The sequence below is a fragment of the Salvelinus alpinus genome, chromosome 12 (genome assembly GCF_045679555.1).
Source record: "Salvelinus alpinus chromosome 12, SLU_Salpinus.1, whole genome shotgun sequence".
In the NCBI taxonomy this organism is placed as follows: domain Eukaryota; kingdom Metazoa; phylum Chordata; class Actinopteri; order Salmoniformes; family Salmonidae; genus Salvelinus; species Salvelinus alpinus.
Genome location: NC_092097.1, coordinates 34828227 through 34843816, shown reverse-complemented (window position 1 = coordinate 34843816; position 15590 = coordinate 34828227). Strand labels below are relative to the sequence as shown.

General features: G+C 40.8%; 1 protein-coding gene across 1 annotated transcript; it reads right to left on the bottom strand.

Annotated features, from left to right (window-relative positions):
• Positions 1 to 7705: 7705 nt before the first annotated feature.
• On the bottom strand, positions 7706 to 15513 carry LOC139535998 (beta-crystallin B3-like). The gene is made up of 6 exons (XM_071336049.1): positions 11221 to 15513; positions 10191 to 10272; positions 9685 to 9803; positions 9282 to 9414; positions 8284 to 8426; positions 7706 to 8130 (listed from the first exon to the last, which is right to left on the bottom strand). Exons 2-6 carry the CDS (start codon positions 10263 to 10265, stop codon positions 7902 to 7904), a joined length of 699 nt encoding a protein of 232 aa, XP_071192150.1. The 5' UTR covers positions 10266 to 10272; positions 11221 to 15513; the 3' UTR covers positions 7706 to 7901.
• Between the last annotated feature and the right edge of the window lie 77 nt (positions 15514 to 15590).

Below are 15590 nucleotides of genomic sequence, written 5' to 3'. Positions count from 1 at the left end.
ACAGCTGCACCTTGTGCCGGAGACTATAAAAGGCCAATCTAAAATGTGCAGTTGTCACACAACACAATGCCACAGATGTCTCAAGTTTTGAGGGAGGAATGTCCACCAGACATGCAGGAATGTCCACCAGAGCTATTGCCATAAGCTGCCTCCAATGTCGTTTTAGAGAATTTGGCAGTACGTCCAACTGGCCTCTCAATCTCAGACCACATATATGGCGTCATGTGGGCGAGCGGTTTGCTGATGTCAACGTTGTGAACAGACTGCCCCATGGTGGCGATGGGGTTATGGTATGGGCAGGCGTAAGCTACGGACAACGATCACAATTGCATTTTATCGATAGCAATTTGAATGCACAGAGATACCGTGACGAGATCCTGAGGCCTATTGTTGTGCCATTCATCCGCCTCCGTCACCTCATCTTTTAGCACGATAATGCACGACCCCATTTGGCAAGGATCTGTACAAAATTCCTGGAAGCGGAAAATATGGTCTGCATACTCATTAGACATGTCACCAATTGAGCATGTTTGGGATGCTTTGGAGCGACGGCGTGTTCTAGTTCCCGCCAATATCAAGCAACTTCGCACAGACATTGAAGAGGAGTGGGACAACATTCCACAGGCCAGAATCAACAGCCTGATCAACTCTATGCAAAGGAGATGTGTCGAGTTGCATTAGGCAAATGGTTGTCACACCAGCTACTGACTGGTTTTCTGATCCACGCCCCTTCCTTTTTAAGGTATCTGTGACCGATGCATATCTGTATTCCCAGTTATGTGAAATCCATAGATTATGGCCTAATTTATTTATTTCAATTGACATTTCCTACTATGAACTGTCACTCAGTAAAGTCTTTGGAATTGCTGCATGTTGCGTTTATATTTTTGTTCAGTATAGTAGTTTCTTGAGTGTACTTTAAAAAAGGCTGAGATTTACTTCAAAGTGCATTCATCCTATTGCTTAAAAAATTACACCTATCAAGTTATTTCACATTTTCACAAGTGTCTAGTGAGCAGTGTTAGGGAAGCTACTCTGAAACAATAGTTTACCAAGCTACCAATTACTTTACACTGTAATAAGTTATACTACGCTAAAGCTACCCACAAGAAAAAGTATAGTTTACTGAACTAAAGTTACTTTGAAAAGGTAGTTCACAACATCCAAACTACTTAGGATAATTTTTCACTATCTAAATTTGAAATATCAATAGACTACAAATTGCAGGTCAGGTCAGTTTGGAGTTAGAAGTTAACAGAATGTGTAATTTTGTCTATTAAACACAAAACATATGCTTCAATTGAGAATTAGGCAGGTCTGGTGCCAAAATAAATTAAAATTCTTTCCAACCTAAAAAAAAGTAGTGTGTAGTTCCAGTAGCTACCCCGTTTCATGGCAAAAAAGTAATGAACTACTGAAGACACTACCAAGATTTGAATTTAGTTCAACTACCACCAAGCTACTGCAAAATGGAGTTACATTTCTAGTGTAATTCCTTTCTCCCCAACACTACTGGGGAGGAGTGGGTATGTTTTTTTCTGGACAGGACAGGGCCTTACTATACTGGCCCAATAAGTACATGTCCTAGAGATATTCCTTATTGGGACAGTGATTAGGGCATTCGTCATTGGTGCTGGTGGCCTCGGTTCCGGACCCGCTAGGGGAATCACAGTACTCTCACATACTTTATTTGGCAACAGTTACAACACACCTATCTGATCAAAGTAAAATGACTTTACCATTGAAATATGGGAACCTGTAGGATTTCCCCTTGAGCACAAATTATGACCACATTTCCACTACCTAATATATTATCAGTATTTATTTATTCTATATAGCTGAGCATCTTAAAGGGAACTATCGTCTTTTTAAAATCTACACCACATATACAATGTAGAACAAACGTGTCATTGACAAACTAATTAGACGGGTGTGTCATAACTGTTACAAAATAATGATATTAACATATATTGCTAAGAATGTGAGAATAGGGCGACTACCTTCGCGGGTCTCCAACCCAGGACACCAGCACCAATGTTGAACGCCCTAACGACAGTCCTAATAAGGGATATTTCTAGGGCATATGCTTATTGGGCCAGTATAGTTAGACCCTGTCCAGAAGAAACCCTAACCAAGGGATGGGCAACTCCAGTACTCGGGCAGTGGTCCTGGGCTTCAGCCCCAGATGTTTTTGGTCCAGCCCTGAACCTTTTGATGTTTTTTATTTAACATTTTGAAATACATTAATACATTTCAGTCTGATATGAGTTTCCATAACCACACCTCACCTTCGCTATGTAGTATTTAAAACAAATGTTTTAGCGACACATTTTTATGACAAAAATAAACAATATAATATACTGCGCTAGGCTGTACCGGGCACTACAAGAAGCCCCTGGAGACGTGGAGCCTGCTGTGATTGGTCGAGATTTCACAACGCAGTCGACCGCTCACATCCCTTTGACCCCACCCCTACAGCACCGGTTAGACGTCAATATCATCACTCAACAAAATGCCTGTCACTCAGTCAGAGTCTGCAGCATTGCACAAAGCATATATGGATATTCAGAACTTCTTCCGAAAGAGGCAAAAAAAGCAAGCACGTTGAGCAAGAGGAGGCAGCAGTCAATGAGGTGGAGAGGGCAGAACATACAGAAAGTCAAAGTGCAGCAGAGTTAGCCACAGGTTTGTGCAGGGTTGCTAGTCTCCCTCAGCATAAGGGTTGGCTAATGCTAATGAGCTAGCATTAGTGTTCAGCATCCTTATGCTATTGGGTGTCAGTCAGAGTTATTTAAAAGTACAACTTGATATTCTAACCCTGTTTAAAATGGGCAATGTTGAGGTGGTAGAACTGACAAAATAAAATGAATCAACAAGGTCTTATAACCTATTCCATTTTACAGGTAAACATGCTTGACTCATGTTTGACTCATGCTTGACTTTGTAAAAAAAAAATAATAATAACTGGTCATTAAATCTGTGAAATTATTTCATTTAGTTTTTGTATCATTCTTTCTATTCACTTAGCTACTTACTTGTTCTATTGTTGTTACATTATCGAGAGGTTAACCTGAAATTAAGCATTTCATTCCACTGTGTACTCATGTATATATGACAAATAAACTAACTTTAACTTAGAAGGGAAGGGGGAGGGCAGCCAGAAAGAGAGTGGAAAAGATGGCCAGCTTTGTGGTTAGATTGTAGGTGAACAAAACGTTGAAAATACAGGTAACTGCCAAAATAAAGGAAATACCAACATAGTGTCTAAATAGGGTATTGGGTCACGTGCCACCAGAACAGCTTCAAAGCGCCTTGACATAGATTCTACAAGTGTCTGGAACTCTATTGGAGGGATGTGGCACCATTCTTTCATGAGAAATTCCATAATTTGGTGTTTTGTTGATGGTGGTGGAAAAACACTGTCTCAGGTGCCATTCCAGAATCTCCCTTAAGTGTTCAATTGGGTGGAGATATGGTGACAGAAACACACACACCCTTTAAACCCCCTATGCTCCTTTGAGACCCCTCTTTCAAAATCTCTGCACTTTCTTCTAGCCATGGTAGCCAAAATAATGGGCACCTGGGCATTTTTATGCATGACCCTTAGCATGATGGGATGTTAATTGCTTAATTAACTCAGAAACCACACCTGTGTGGAAGCACCTCTTTTAATATACTTTGTATCCCTCATCTACTCAAGTGTTTCCATTATTGTCAGTTACCTGTACATAGGCCCTTAAATTGTGTCCTCAAATGTTATGTAATCTAAAAATCACACATTAGCTGGTAGAACTGACAAAATGAAATTAATTAGAAGCTAGGTTTCCATCCCATGTGGGAAAATCCCAAATTGTTTGCATAGTCAACTTACACACACATTTATCCCACCAGACATGCCACCAGGGGTCTTTTCATAGTCCCCAAATCCAGAACAAATTCAAGAAAGTGTACAGTATTATATAGAGCCCTTATTGCATGGAACTTCCTTCCATCTCATATTGCTCAAATAAACAGCAAACCTGGTTTTAGGATAAAGTAATCCTTCTACCCCCCCTCCCCCCCTTAAAAGAGTTAGATGCACTATTGTAAAGTGGTTGTTCCACTGGATATCATAAGGTGAATGCACCAATTTGTAAGTCGCTCTGGATAAGAGCGTCTGCTAAATGACTTAAATGTAAATGTAAATGTTTTAAAAAACAGATAAAGCAACACCTTGCGGCACAATGCCTCTCCCCTATTTCATCTAGATAGTTTGTGTGTATGCATTGATATGTAGGCTACGTGTGCCTTTTTAAAAATGTATGTAGTTCTGTCCTTGAGCTGTACTTGTGAATGATGTTCTGTATTATGTCATTCTGTATTGTTTCATGTTTTGTGTGGACCCCAGGAAGAGTAGCTGCTGCTTTTGCAACAGCTAATGGGGATCCTAATAAAATGCCAAAATACCATTGGCAACAGATTTTCATGCAAATATTCTAAAATCAGCATAAAAACAATATGCACATTTTCCCAGCAGAGATGTGTTTCCATCAAATTGCCAGGTCGCAATTGTAAATGAGAACTTGTTCTCAACTTGCCTACCTGGTTAAATATAGGTGAAATAAATAAATAAAAATAAAAAATTGACTTGTTGTGGATAAAATACTGTGGGTGATGTTGTAGTGCACATAAAAATAACTTTGCGGTTAAATTCCCATGTACCGAATAACAAAAATACAAGTTAAATGGGTTTTCATCGCATTTTCAACTCTACTGATGGTTTTCTAACAAACAAATGGTGCGTTTATATAGCGAATGTACCAACTCTGGTATTGGCATGTGCTCTCTAGCCAACAGCTTGCAGATACAGTGCGGGTATAGGCTAAATTATGAGGTTATTATGGACAAAAGAGCAAAATCATTTTAATTTATCAAACGGCAGCCAAGCATGGATCATCATGTCAACAGAATGAGACCCTCAATATTCATTGGAAAGGAGCATCAAACTCATCAAGCCCATAATTTATTTAATCTGTAGTCTAATAAACTGCATGCTTTCCCGAGTCGTGGTGGGAGGACCACGCACCATGTCATTGAGTGACTCCAAGTTTACTTCGATATGATGGATATTATATCAATATTTGCACATAAAAGCATTTCCAGCACTTTTTCTCGCATAATACATTTTACTGACACAAAGTTTCCACCTTGTCTAGCGTATTTTGATTTGTCGACCTTTGTAAACTTTACTGACAAATGTGCTGTTACCATCAGCCCTGTCGGGACATTTGTACTTTTCTCGCATAAAAAGGTTAGATAAAACCTGGTTAATGTGGTCTTATTCCATTTTAGAGGTAAAATGTTTTGGCTCTTGTCTCTTTATATTCTTATATTCTTAGCAACAGCTGGCAGCACACAAGTTTTCATTAATTCGAAGTGTAACTGCAAGCTACCCGATCATAATGCATGTGGTAAATTTGGCTTGACTTTGGATATCCCTATAGGACACGTTATGGACCGTCTGTAAATTATACAATGTAGATGGGACAATACGTTAAAATTCCAATAGCTCCAAATTTCAATGACTTCAAACCAACTATAAACTGTAGAAATTCATACACAAATAGTGAAAGCATTTAATGTTTAAAATATTGTTTCATTTACATTATATAGTTTATTACCCCTAACTAGCTCCAGCAATAGGCCATCCAGAGTCCGTCAGGTCACACACCAGCCGGATGACGCTAATTGTTGAAATAATTTGGCTAACTCTTCCCACCTACGCCATTCTCAGATTATTCTTTTTCCATAAAGTTTTTTAAAAAATCTGACACAGCGGTTGCATAGAGGATAAGTTTATCTTTAATTCTGTGAATAACACTTGCATCTTTTATCAATGTTTATTATGAGTATTTCTGCAAAATCACCGGATGTTTTGGAAACAAAACATTACTGCACGTAACGTGCCAATGTAAACTGAGATTTGTTTTATATATATATGCACATTATCGAACAAAACACACAATACATGTATAACATGATGTCCTATGACTGTCATCTGATGAAGATAATCAAAGGTTAGTGATTCATTTTAACTATATTTCTGCTTTTTCTAACTCCAATTGTTGGCTGAAAAAATGGCTGTGTGTGTTTGTGACTTGGCTCTGACCTAACATAATCATATGTTGTGCTTTCACTGTAAATCATTTTTGAAATCGGACACCATGGGTAGATTAACAAGATGTTTATCTTTCATTTGCTGTATTGGACTTGTTAATGTGTGAAAGTTAAATATTTCTAAAAAAAAATAAAATAATTGAATTTCGCGCGCTGCCTTTTCAGTGGAATGTTGTGGGTGTTCCGCTAGCGGAACCCCTGAGCTAGAAAGGTTTTAAGCTCTGCCCCACTTGCCCTGAATGACGGGTCGTCACTACACCGGCCCAAACAAAGTTAAGTTATCCCAGTATCCCCAGACACTACTGTCAGTGTCTGCTGTGGCAGGTAGGAAAGTGCAAGTTACCTAAAAAGAGCTAATCTCTCAATGTTCATCTCAAAGTGCACCAAACTTATGAATTTAGCTGTTGAAATTCCTTTGCCTCCGGACCCCTCTACTGGCTTTGGGCTAAGCTCCCAATGTCTTAAAATCTTTGAAACGCCCCTGCCTCTGGGGCCTGTTTGGGGTCACACTTTTTCCCCATCTAACACAGCTGACTCCAATAATCAACTAATCATGATCTTCAGTTTAGAATGCAATTAGTTTCATCAGCTGTGTTTGCTAGGGATAGGGGGGAAAGTGTGACACCACTCTGGGCCCCAGGACTCTAGCAAAGATTATGGATATACTGACAAGATACATGTCTCTCCGATCTAACAATGGGAGTCGTTGTCCACAAAGCGGCACGGCTATCCTTTCTTTGGATTGGTGGATACATCTCATTATTGTAATCCTTTTTTGAATATTCAATGAGGGTTGTTGACGTCAACCGCCTGTATTCAATGGAGAGAGACGCTATGCTACCAGCCTCATGCCATGAATATGCATAGCCATCTCGAGACAACTCCGATATAAATATTTTTTCTCTCAAAGTTGCTGGGATGTCACATGTCCTACTTATATCAGTACACTTTTAACAACTTAAGCATTACACAAAACGTATACTAGATTAAATAAACCTCAAGTAGAAAATAAGCCATTCATTTTTTGTTGTTGACCAAATTCGACACTCATTGACCTCCATACAAGATTTCCTAGCTTGGTGGGGCGAAACGGAAAAAAACGCCACCTGATGGATGGAGACAGAATTTCCGCCGAGTTTGGTCTCTTCCTCTCTGACTGTAGTTGCCCATCCCTGCCCTAACCCCTCCTCACAATGGAATGTCTCGTAGTCTACCTGAAGTTTGTTGGGTGAAAGTGTATACTTTTTTAAATGGTGATAAACATGAATGTTTTAATTAGTCTTTGACCTCTCCTCGACACTCGTCTCAACTTCCCATGCAGATTGATGTCTTCTGGTTCCATATTACCATCTGCTGGTCAGTGTTTTACCCTACATCCATTCTAATAATGGGGCTACAGTATATTGTAAAAAAGTACTTTAAACCAAATAATATTTCTGCTATTGTATGGCGTTGACACACTAAATAATATTATTCTAACAACCTCAGTTGTTTTCAGAGCATCTCAATAAGAGGGCCTGTTAGACAAAAACAATACACTCTCATCCAGTTGGATCAAACCAAATCAGGGTCAGAGCCTTTATTTCCACTCCAGACACATAGGTAAGTCAGTGATGGTCACTTCACTTGCGAGTTCGTCGTTTCTTGGTGGCCCTCTGTGATGAGGAGAGGCTCAGTGGAGCCCTGGATGGTTGGGGGGCCCGGGGTTGGCTTCTTAGGGAGCCTGGGGCCACAGCCACTGTCTTTCAGCTGGTGCCAGCGGTGGCAGGGGGTGGGGGTGTGGGGTTGGGTGCAGGAGTGGGGGCAGGTGGCGGGGCAGGGGCGGTGAAGCAGCCCCTTTTGTGCCACTGCATGTCGCGCACTCGCCGGATGGACTGGATCTGACTGGCTCCCCAGTCGTTCCAGTGCTTGTAGTCTCCAAGCTCAAAGACATACTGGCGGCCCCTGTAGCCTGGGAACATGTAGCCCACCCACCTATGGAGGATAGGGGAAGAGGAACATACAGTCATAATCACATTTATGGAACACAAAAAAACACACTTGCATGATAGATAACCTTGCAGTAACCTAGCTGTAGAGAGATACTGTATTCCTGACCTCAATTATATGTAGAGGTGTTGAACTTACGTTCCATTCAGAGCCTTTACACTGGCCACACAGTCCTGGAAGCCATGGACCCACAGACTGGGAATGTCGTCGTCCACAATCTCCATCTTCCTCCCTGCGTAACCTGGTTTGTCAAACAGGTGGAGCTTGTGATCTGCACTGTCCTGGAGAAACACAGATCAGAACAGGTTGTGGTTATGCCTTGTTTTCCACACTGCTATTTAGTTGGTGTTTAGTTTGAAAGATGGAAGCTACTGTAGATTGAACCAAACTTGCAAGTTTATTATGCAAGATTATAAAAGTCCTTCAACATCACCATCCACCAGTAGGTAAAGGCCAGTTCCGGGAGACTTCAGGCCAAACTGGGAGAGTTGACAACCCTACTTAGAAATAAGTTGGCTATTTATAGACAGAATAACTTTTTGGTCTATACCCTTTAGCTTGACTAGTCTCAGATATCGCCAACCTTGGAGCAATATAAGCCTATAGGCAACAGGTCTGGGGTGGATGTTGTCTTTGTTGGCTTCTCTCTGACATTTCAAAAGATTATAACTTTTATTTTATTTTATTGAATTTACTTCTTTTTTTTTATACAGACAACTCTCCCAATAAATCACACGTGTCGCTGGCAGGGCTAAAAATCCGCCTCTGCCTGGGGCCTCCAAATAACTAAATCCACCCGTGTCTCTGTCCCAACTGATGTCCAACTTGTACAGACATTTTAGCTGGAGCATTGATACATTGCCAGATGCAAACCGTCTGTCTAGAGAGACTATATATAGCTTGACAGTCTTACCTTATGACACTTGAATGCCTGTCCACTGTGGGTTGCTAAGGTCAGTAGGCTAACATCCTTATATACTGTATGTAGATTATGTGTAAATTATTTGGTCTATATTCTCTCTGTATATTCTGTTTATTGTACAGCGTTTCACCAGGTCAAATTCCTGAAACATGTAAATATACTTTGTGAATAAAGTTGATTCTGATTGTAATTATAATTCCAGGGACATACTGACCACTCGGAGTGGCCTGAAGGACAGCAGGCAGTTGTTAGTCTGGCTGTTGGTCCAGGTGCTCCAACGAGGATACTCGCCCTTCTCCAGGACAAACTGCTCCCCGCCAAATGCCTGGCAATCAAACGCCACCCAGCTGAGAACACAAACGTAATTGCACTTTACCAATTGTTTGTAAATAATGGTAGTTGTGAGATAGTAAATTAAAGGTAATTGATAAAAACTGTAAATGTGATCGAAATGTATATACTGTATGTATTTCAATAGGAATGTAATTAATTGTCTAGAGACTGAGGTTGAATTAAATATGTGCAGTCAGTGTCATAAGAGGCTGGGAGTAGTGGAGTAAGTGGCTAAGAATGAGGCATCATGGGAAATGTAGGAAATCAAAATCATTGACACTTACGGTCCAGATTCCACAATGACAGATCCCACCTTCTCACATTCCTTCTCAATCACATCCTTACACTCTGCAGACAGCTCCACCTTCTTCCCACGGAAATTCTCGAACTCAAACACCACCACCTGCAAGGCAAGCCAGGTCAGTGTTAAGTAAGTAATAATACATAGTGTAAAATAAGATAAACAATCAATCAATCAAATGTATTTATAAAGCCCTTTTTACAACAACAACTTTAACATTAGCACAAACTGCATAGGCCTACAAGTTGCACAGTTCTAATGTAACAATGTGCTGTATAGTGCAGTGTAATTGTTCTGTACTTGCTTATTTCATTGTAAATACATAGTATCAGTGACCCTTCATAAAAGTGGGACCCTGGGAACACTAGGATTACAATATATTTTTTAAAGTCCAGTGACCTTGTAGCTCTGGGTGAAGTTTCCCCAAAGTTACAGTTCTAGGATTAGCTTCTGCCTAACACCCACCTTGCAAGTTCACCATACACCCACCTTATAGGTGGCTCCTGCCCCTCCTTGGCTCTTCCCAGCTGCTAGCTGCTCCGGTGCACCCTGCTGCTCTGACATTTTACCTCTGCATTCCAAAACATTCCCAAACACAGTCAGTCACTTAACACAATGGCAGCATAGCACCCTCCCTCCAACAGGGACTATAACAGCTAACTCAGAGGTGGTCTGTGCCGTGGTCACTTTAGGTCTGGCCAATAAGATCAGCAAGCCTCTGGCGTTGTCCAGTACCACGTTTGGCATTTGAGTGCAATCAAATACTGTAGTTTTTGCATGCACAAATACTCCAATAATGTATTGTCATTTTGGAGTCACTTGTATTGTAAATAACTATAGAATCTGTTTCTAAACACTTCAGGATTATCCATAATCATGGTAGCATCCACATTAATGTTGAAGCGTTAAGAAAGATATTCTATTCCTATTTCAATAAAAGTGACTCCAAAATGACACAATACATTATTTACCATTCATTTCTATTGGGCACAAAATCATCTGAAACACAACCAAAACAAACAGAAAATGTTTCCAACAAATGTTTATTCACATTTATTGCGTGCTATGAATATTGGACCAAATATTTCACTTTTTACTACTTTATTACACATAAGTGAATTTGTCCCAATACTTTTGGTCCTCTAAAATGGGGGGGACTATTCACAAAAAGTGCTGTAATTTCTAAACGGTTCACCCTATATGGATGAAAATACCCTACAATTAAAGCTGACAGTCTGCAATTTAGCCTCATAGTCATTGTATAATTTCTATTTCCAAAGTGCTGGAGTACAGAGCCAAACTCCCAAAATTTGTCACTGTCCCAATTCTTTTGGATCTCACTATATTACATATTCTTTTCCACTATCGCATTTGATACATTCACACATATTCAATTCCAGGTAAAACAACAGTGCGCACAAGGTTATGGAGAGCAATAAATAGGGATACTTGAAAACAGCAAGAGTTGTTGGCAGCACAAGACAACAGACAGAGAGGAAAGAGAGGGATCTGTTTTTACCTGGATGGCTTGTGCTTCACTGCACCACGTACGAGCCACACTCTCTTCGTTTTTCCTTGTTCTTTCTTTTCTTTATTTCTGTCTTTCTCTCTCTGTATGAGGGCGTGTGAGTGTGGAGGCCTGGCGAGCAGGCACTAGGGGCCGGGGGGGTATTTATGGTTTATAAATGGCACACTGCAGCAAAAAAAAACAGGAATGGGGGATGCTGTTGATGCAGCAAGTCTGTCGCTTGCATTGTGTCCATCACACTGCCCCTCAATAGGGCTGCCACCCAGGCTGACCACGCTCATGCTGCCACCCTGCCAGTGGCCCGATGGTGGGCACACACAGACAGCGAGCCAAGAGGATTGAGAGAGATCAACCCCACTCAGCACTATTGGCCACAGCTAGCTGCCCATCTGTCTGTCTGTCCAGCTTTCCATCCGTCTGCCTCTCCACTACCCCGCCATCTCTCCTTCTCTTTCTCCTTTCTATTGTTCTATTTACTCCCCTTCATCTTCTCCCACGTTCACTCTCCCGTAGTGCATTTCCTTTACTTTTCTCCTTTCATCCTTTTCATCACCCTCTCTTATTTTCAGCCATTGCTTAATCCTTTAAGTTTCTTTCCTCCTCATTGTTTAACCTCTTACCCTTTTTCTCTCCTTGCATCTCTCTATTCACCTCTTTCTCTAAACTGTGTGTGACACTGTTTACCTACTCTTAACACCACCCTGTCCTATGCACTAGGTAGGTGTCAGTACATGGTTCAGTTCTATATTAGCAGGATCCAAGTCAAACATTGGTCTTTGCCATGCAAACAGCAATGCAAACAACATGCAAATCTTCTTACACACCTCCCTTGATGCACTGGACATTTTTACAAGGTCACTTTCCAGGGGGAATCTGGAGAAGCCCTTCCTTGCAATACAGTAGTGATGTTGTCTATTGACACCTGGTGCATGCAACCAACATGCTCCTATCACACGCTTTGCACACAGCCAATGTAGACCGGTAGTTGTAGGTGTCAGAAACATTCTATGGTGCCACTCAAAATAATGTTTCTTACTGTATATGGGCCAACCGTATTTGTATCTCTGAGTGTGTGTATTTTTTGCATGTTGTCTATTATTCCAGTGAATTTAATAAACATAGCATTAAAGAAACAAACGATTCCATAGAACATTTTTGAGAGAATTGACATCTTTGAGACAGGGTTAGTGATCCTTTGAGACGGGGTTAGTGATCCTTTGAGACTGGGTTAGTGATCCTTTGAGACGGGGATAGTGATCCTTTGAGACGGGGATAGTGATCCTTTGAGACGGGGATAGTGATCCTTTGAGACAGGGATAGTGATCCTTTGAGACAGGGATAGTGATCCTTTGAGACAGGGATAGTGATCCTTTGAGACAGGGATAGTGATCCTTTGAGACAGGGTTAGTGATCCTTTGCTAGTGCATAACATTCTGAGAACTATATGTTTCTTAGAGCTTGGTAAGAGCGTAGTTGTCCTATGGTTATTTTTGCATACAACCTTCCCACAACTTTGGTATTTCATTACTTTAACAGAACGTTTCCTAAAAGTTCAAACATGGTTACATTTCATAAACATTTTTTAAATGTTCTTGGAGTGTTCTCCAACTGGTTTCACATTGAGAATGTTCTCAAATAGTTCAGAGAACGTTAAGAAACAATGTTCTTCGGGGGAATTTCAGTACTTCAGCATAACGTTTCATACAGGTTTCCTCATGGTTCTTTTTAAAGTCATGTTCTCAGAATGTTCAGAGAACGTTAAGAAACAACGTTTTTCTGTGGAAATTTCAGTACTTCAGCATAACGTTTCATACAGGTTTCCTCATGGTTCTTTTTAAAGTCATGTTCTCAGAATGTTCAGAGAACGTTAAGAAACAACGTTTTTCTGTGGAAATTTCAGTACTTCAGCATAACGTTTTCTGCATGTTTCCTCATGATTCTATTTAAAGTCATGTTCTCAGAACATTAAGAAATCTTTCCATAAAAACCTCAAGAAAACATTAGTAACATTCAAAGAACTTTCTAACAACAAAACACTCTCTAGCCTCTGTCTTGTTAAGCATGTTCAGGTGTGTTGGCTGCACCTGATCCCACCTGTGTTGGCCACACCTGATCTTAATGAGTGCTTGTTTCCATTGAAATGGGGTGTGTTTTGAATAGACTAAAATGAACAGCTTTGTTTCAGTTTTTTTTTTACATGGAATGCTAGCTCCATCCTGGTGGCTCAGTGGAGTTATTCCATGAATAGTGAACAGAAGATCATAGGTTTGAATCTTACTGGCGCCGTGCCACAATAAAATAGGAATGTGTTTGCATGATTAATGTTTAGGCATCTTTGCTTGGAGTTCAAGACAGTTAACCCAAACTGAGCTAGCAGTGTTGTTAAGTCTTATAGCAGTGTTGTTAAGTATTAAAACCACAAGAAAAGTTTAATAGAATTGTTTTAAGAATGTTATTTAAAAACATACATTCTGTTCTTAGCATCAACAAAACTCTATCCTCTATCTTGTTAAGTGTGTTCAGGTGTTTTGGCCGCACCCACTAAATGGACACAGCTGATCTTAATGAGTGCTTTTTCCTTTGAAATGGTGTCTGTTTGAATAGACTAAAATGAACAGCTTTGTATGCATAAAAAACTGGTCATGCTAGCTCCATCCTGGTGGCGCAGTGTACTAACAGAATATTATAGGTTTGAATCTTATTGATGGCTTGTCACAATAAAAAATAAATATGTTTTTGCTTGATTAATGCCTAATAAAATACACTTTCATGAGTCCCATCTCTGCTTGGAGTAAATAAAAGTAAGCTCAACTGTTATTTTAAAAGCATGGGAATATTGTTAATAATGTTATTTTACATTCTGGGCATTTTTTTTACCAGTCCCACAAAAAAATGCAGTCAAGTGCCTATACAAAGCCCTCCCTCTGTCACTCCGAAACTTCTTCCAGTGTCTGCCTGCCAGTGTTTTATAGGCTACCTCCCTCTGAAGCATGTACCTACTAAAAGACAATTTATGCTTGATCCAAAAATGTGGTCGGAGGCTCCGTATGGAGGGTGTGACGCAATGCAGAGCTTCCGGAGACATGCAGAGGCCAAATCAAGCTTTGTCCCACATCACTGTGCACCTCCCAAATGTTGTAACAATGCAGAGGGCTCCGTATAGCTCCGCATTAACATGATTGGTTGACGGTAGGTGGGGGCGTGAGGTCCTGTATAAACACAAACTCACTGCTTCCTTCACAACAGCTCTGCACTGTTCTGCGAAGCGCAAGAGGTATGAATGCCCTGACTTCTGCAGAGGCCGTATTTAAGAGAACTACCTGAAGTTCAAAGAGATTCAAAGTTCCTCCATAGAAGCCTCTAGTGGTGTGGGGGCTGTGCTTTGGCAAAGTGGGTGGGGTTTTATCCTGCCTGTTTGGCCCTGTCTGGGGGTATCATCGGATGGGGCCACAGTTTCTCCTGACCCCTCCTGTCTCAGCCTCCAGTATTTATGCTGCAGTAGTTTATGTGTCGGGGGGCTAGGGTCAGTCTGTTATATCTGGAGTATTTCTCCTGTCTTATCCGGTGTCCTGTGTGAATTTAAGTATGCTCTCTCTAATTCTCTCTCTCTTTCTCTCTTTCTTTCTTTCTCTCTCTCTCGGAGGACCTGAGCCCTAGGACCATGCCTCAGGACTACCTGGCATGATGACTCCTTGCTGTCCCCAGTCCACCTGGCCGTGCTGCTGCTCCAGTTTCAACTGTTCTGCCTGCGGCTATGGAACCCTGACCTGTTCACCGGATGTGCTACCTGTCCCAGACCTGCTGTTTTCAACTCTCTAGAGACAGCAGGAGCGGTAGAGATACTCTCAATGATTGGCTATGAAAAGCCAACTGACATTTACTCCTGAGGTGCTGACTTGTTGCACCCTCGACAACTACTGTGATTATTATTATTTGACCTTGCTGGTCATCTATGAACATTTGAACATCTTGGCCATGTTCTGTTATAATCTCCACCCGGCACAGCCAGAAGAGGACTGGCCATCCCTCATAGCCTGGTTCCTCTCTAGGTTTCTTCCTAGGTTTTGGCCTTTCTAGGGAGTTTTTCCTAGCCACTGTGCTTATACACCTGCATTGCTTGCTGTTTGGGGTTTTAGGCTGGGTTTCTGTACAGCACTTTGATATATCAGCTGATGTAAGAAGGGCTATATAAATACATTTGATTTGATTTTAGTTTAAAAAAGAACAGAAAATAATTATATTAACTGGTACTTTTTGGGGGTTTGAACCGGTTCAGAACTTTATTTTGCTGGTCAGAACAGTGGAACGGAACCAAAACAATTATGGTTCTATTAAGAACCAAACTATTGGAAAATAATTTT

Coding starts and splice junctions, on each gene's coding strand:
- LOC139535998 (XM_071336049.1), bottom strand. CDS start 10,265: ATGTCAGAGCAGCAGGGTGCACCGGAGCAGCTAGCAGCTGGGAAGAGC. Junction 9,804..10,190: donor GGGCAGGAGCCACCTATAAG/GTGGGTGTATGG, acceptor CTTGCCTTGCAG/GTGGTGGTGTTTGAGTTCGA. Junction 8,131..8,283: donor GTAAAGGCTCTGAATGGAAC/GTAAGTTCAACA, acceptor TATCCTCCATAG/GTGGGTGGGCTACATGTTCC.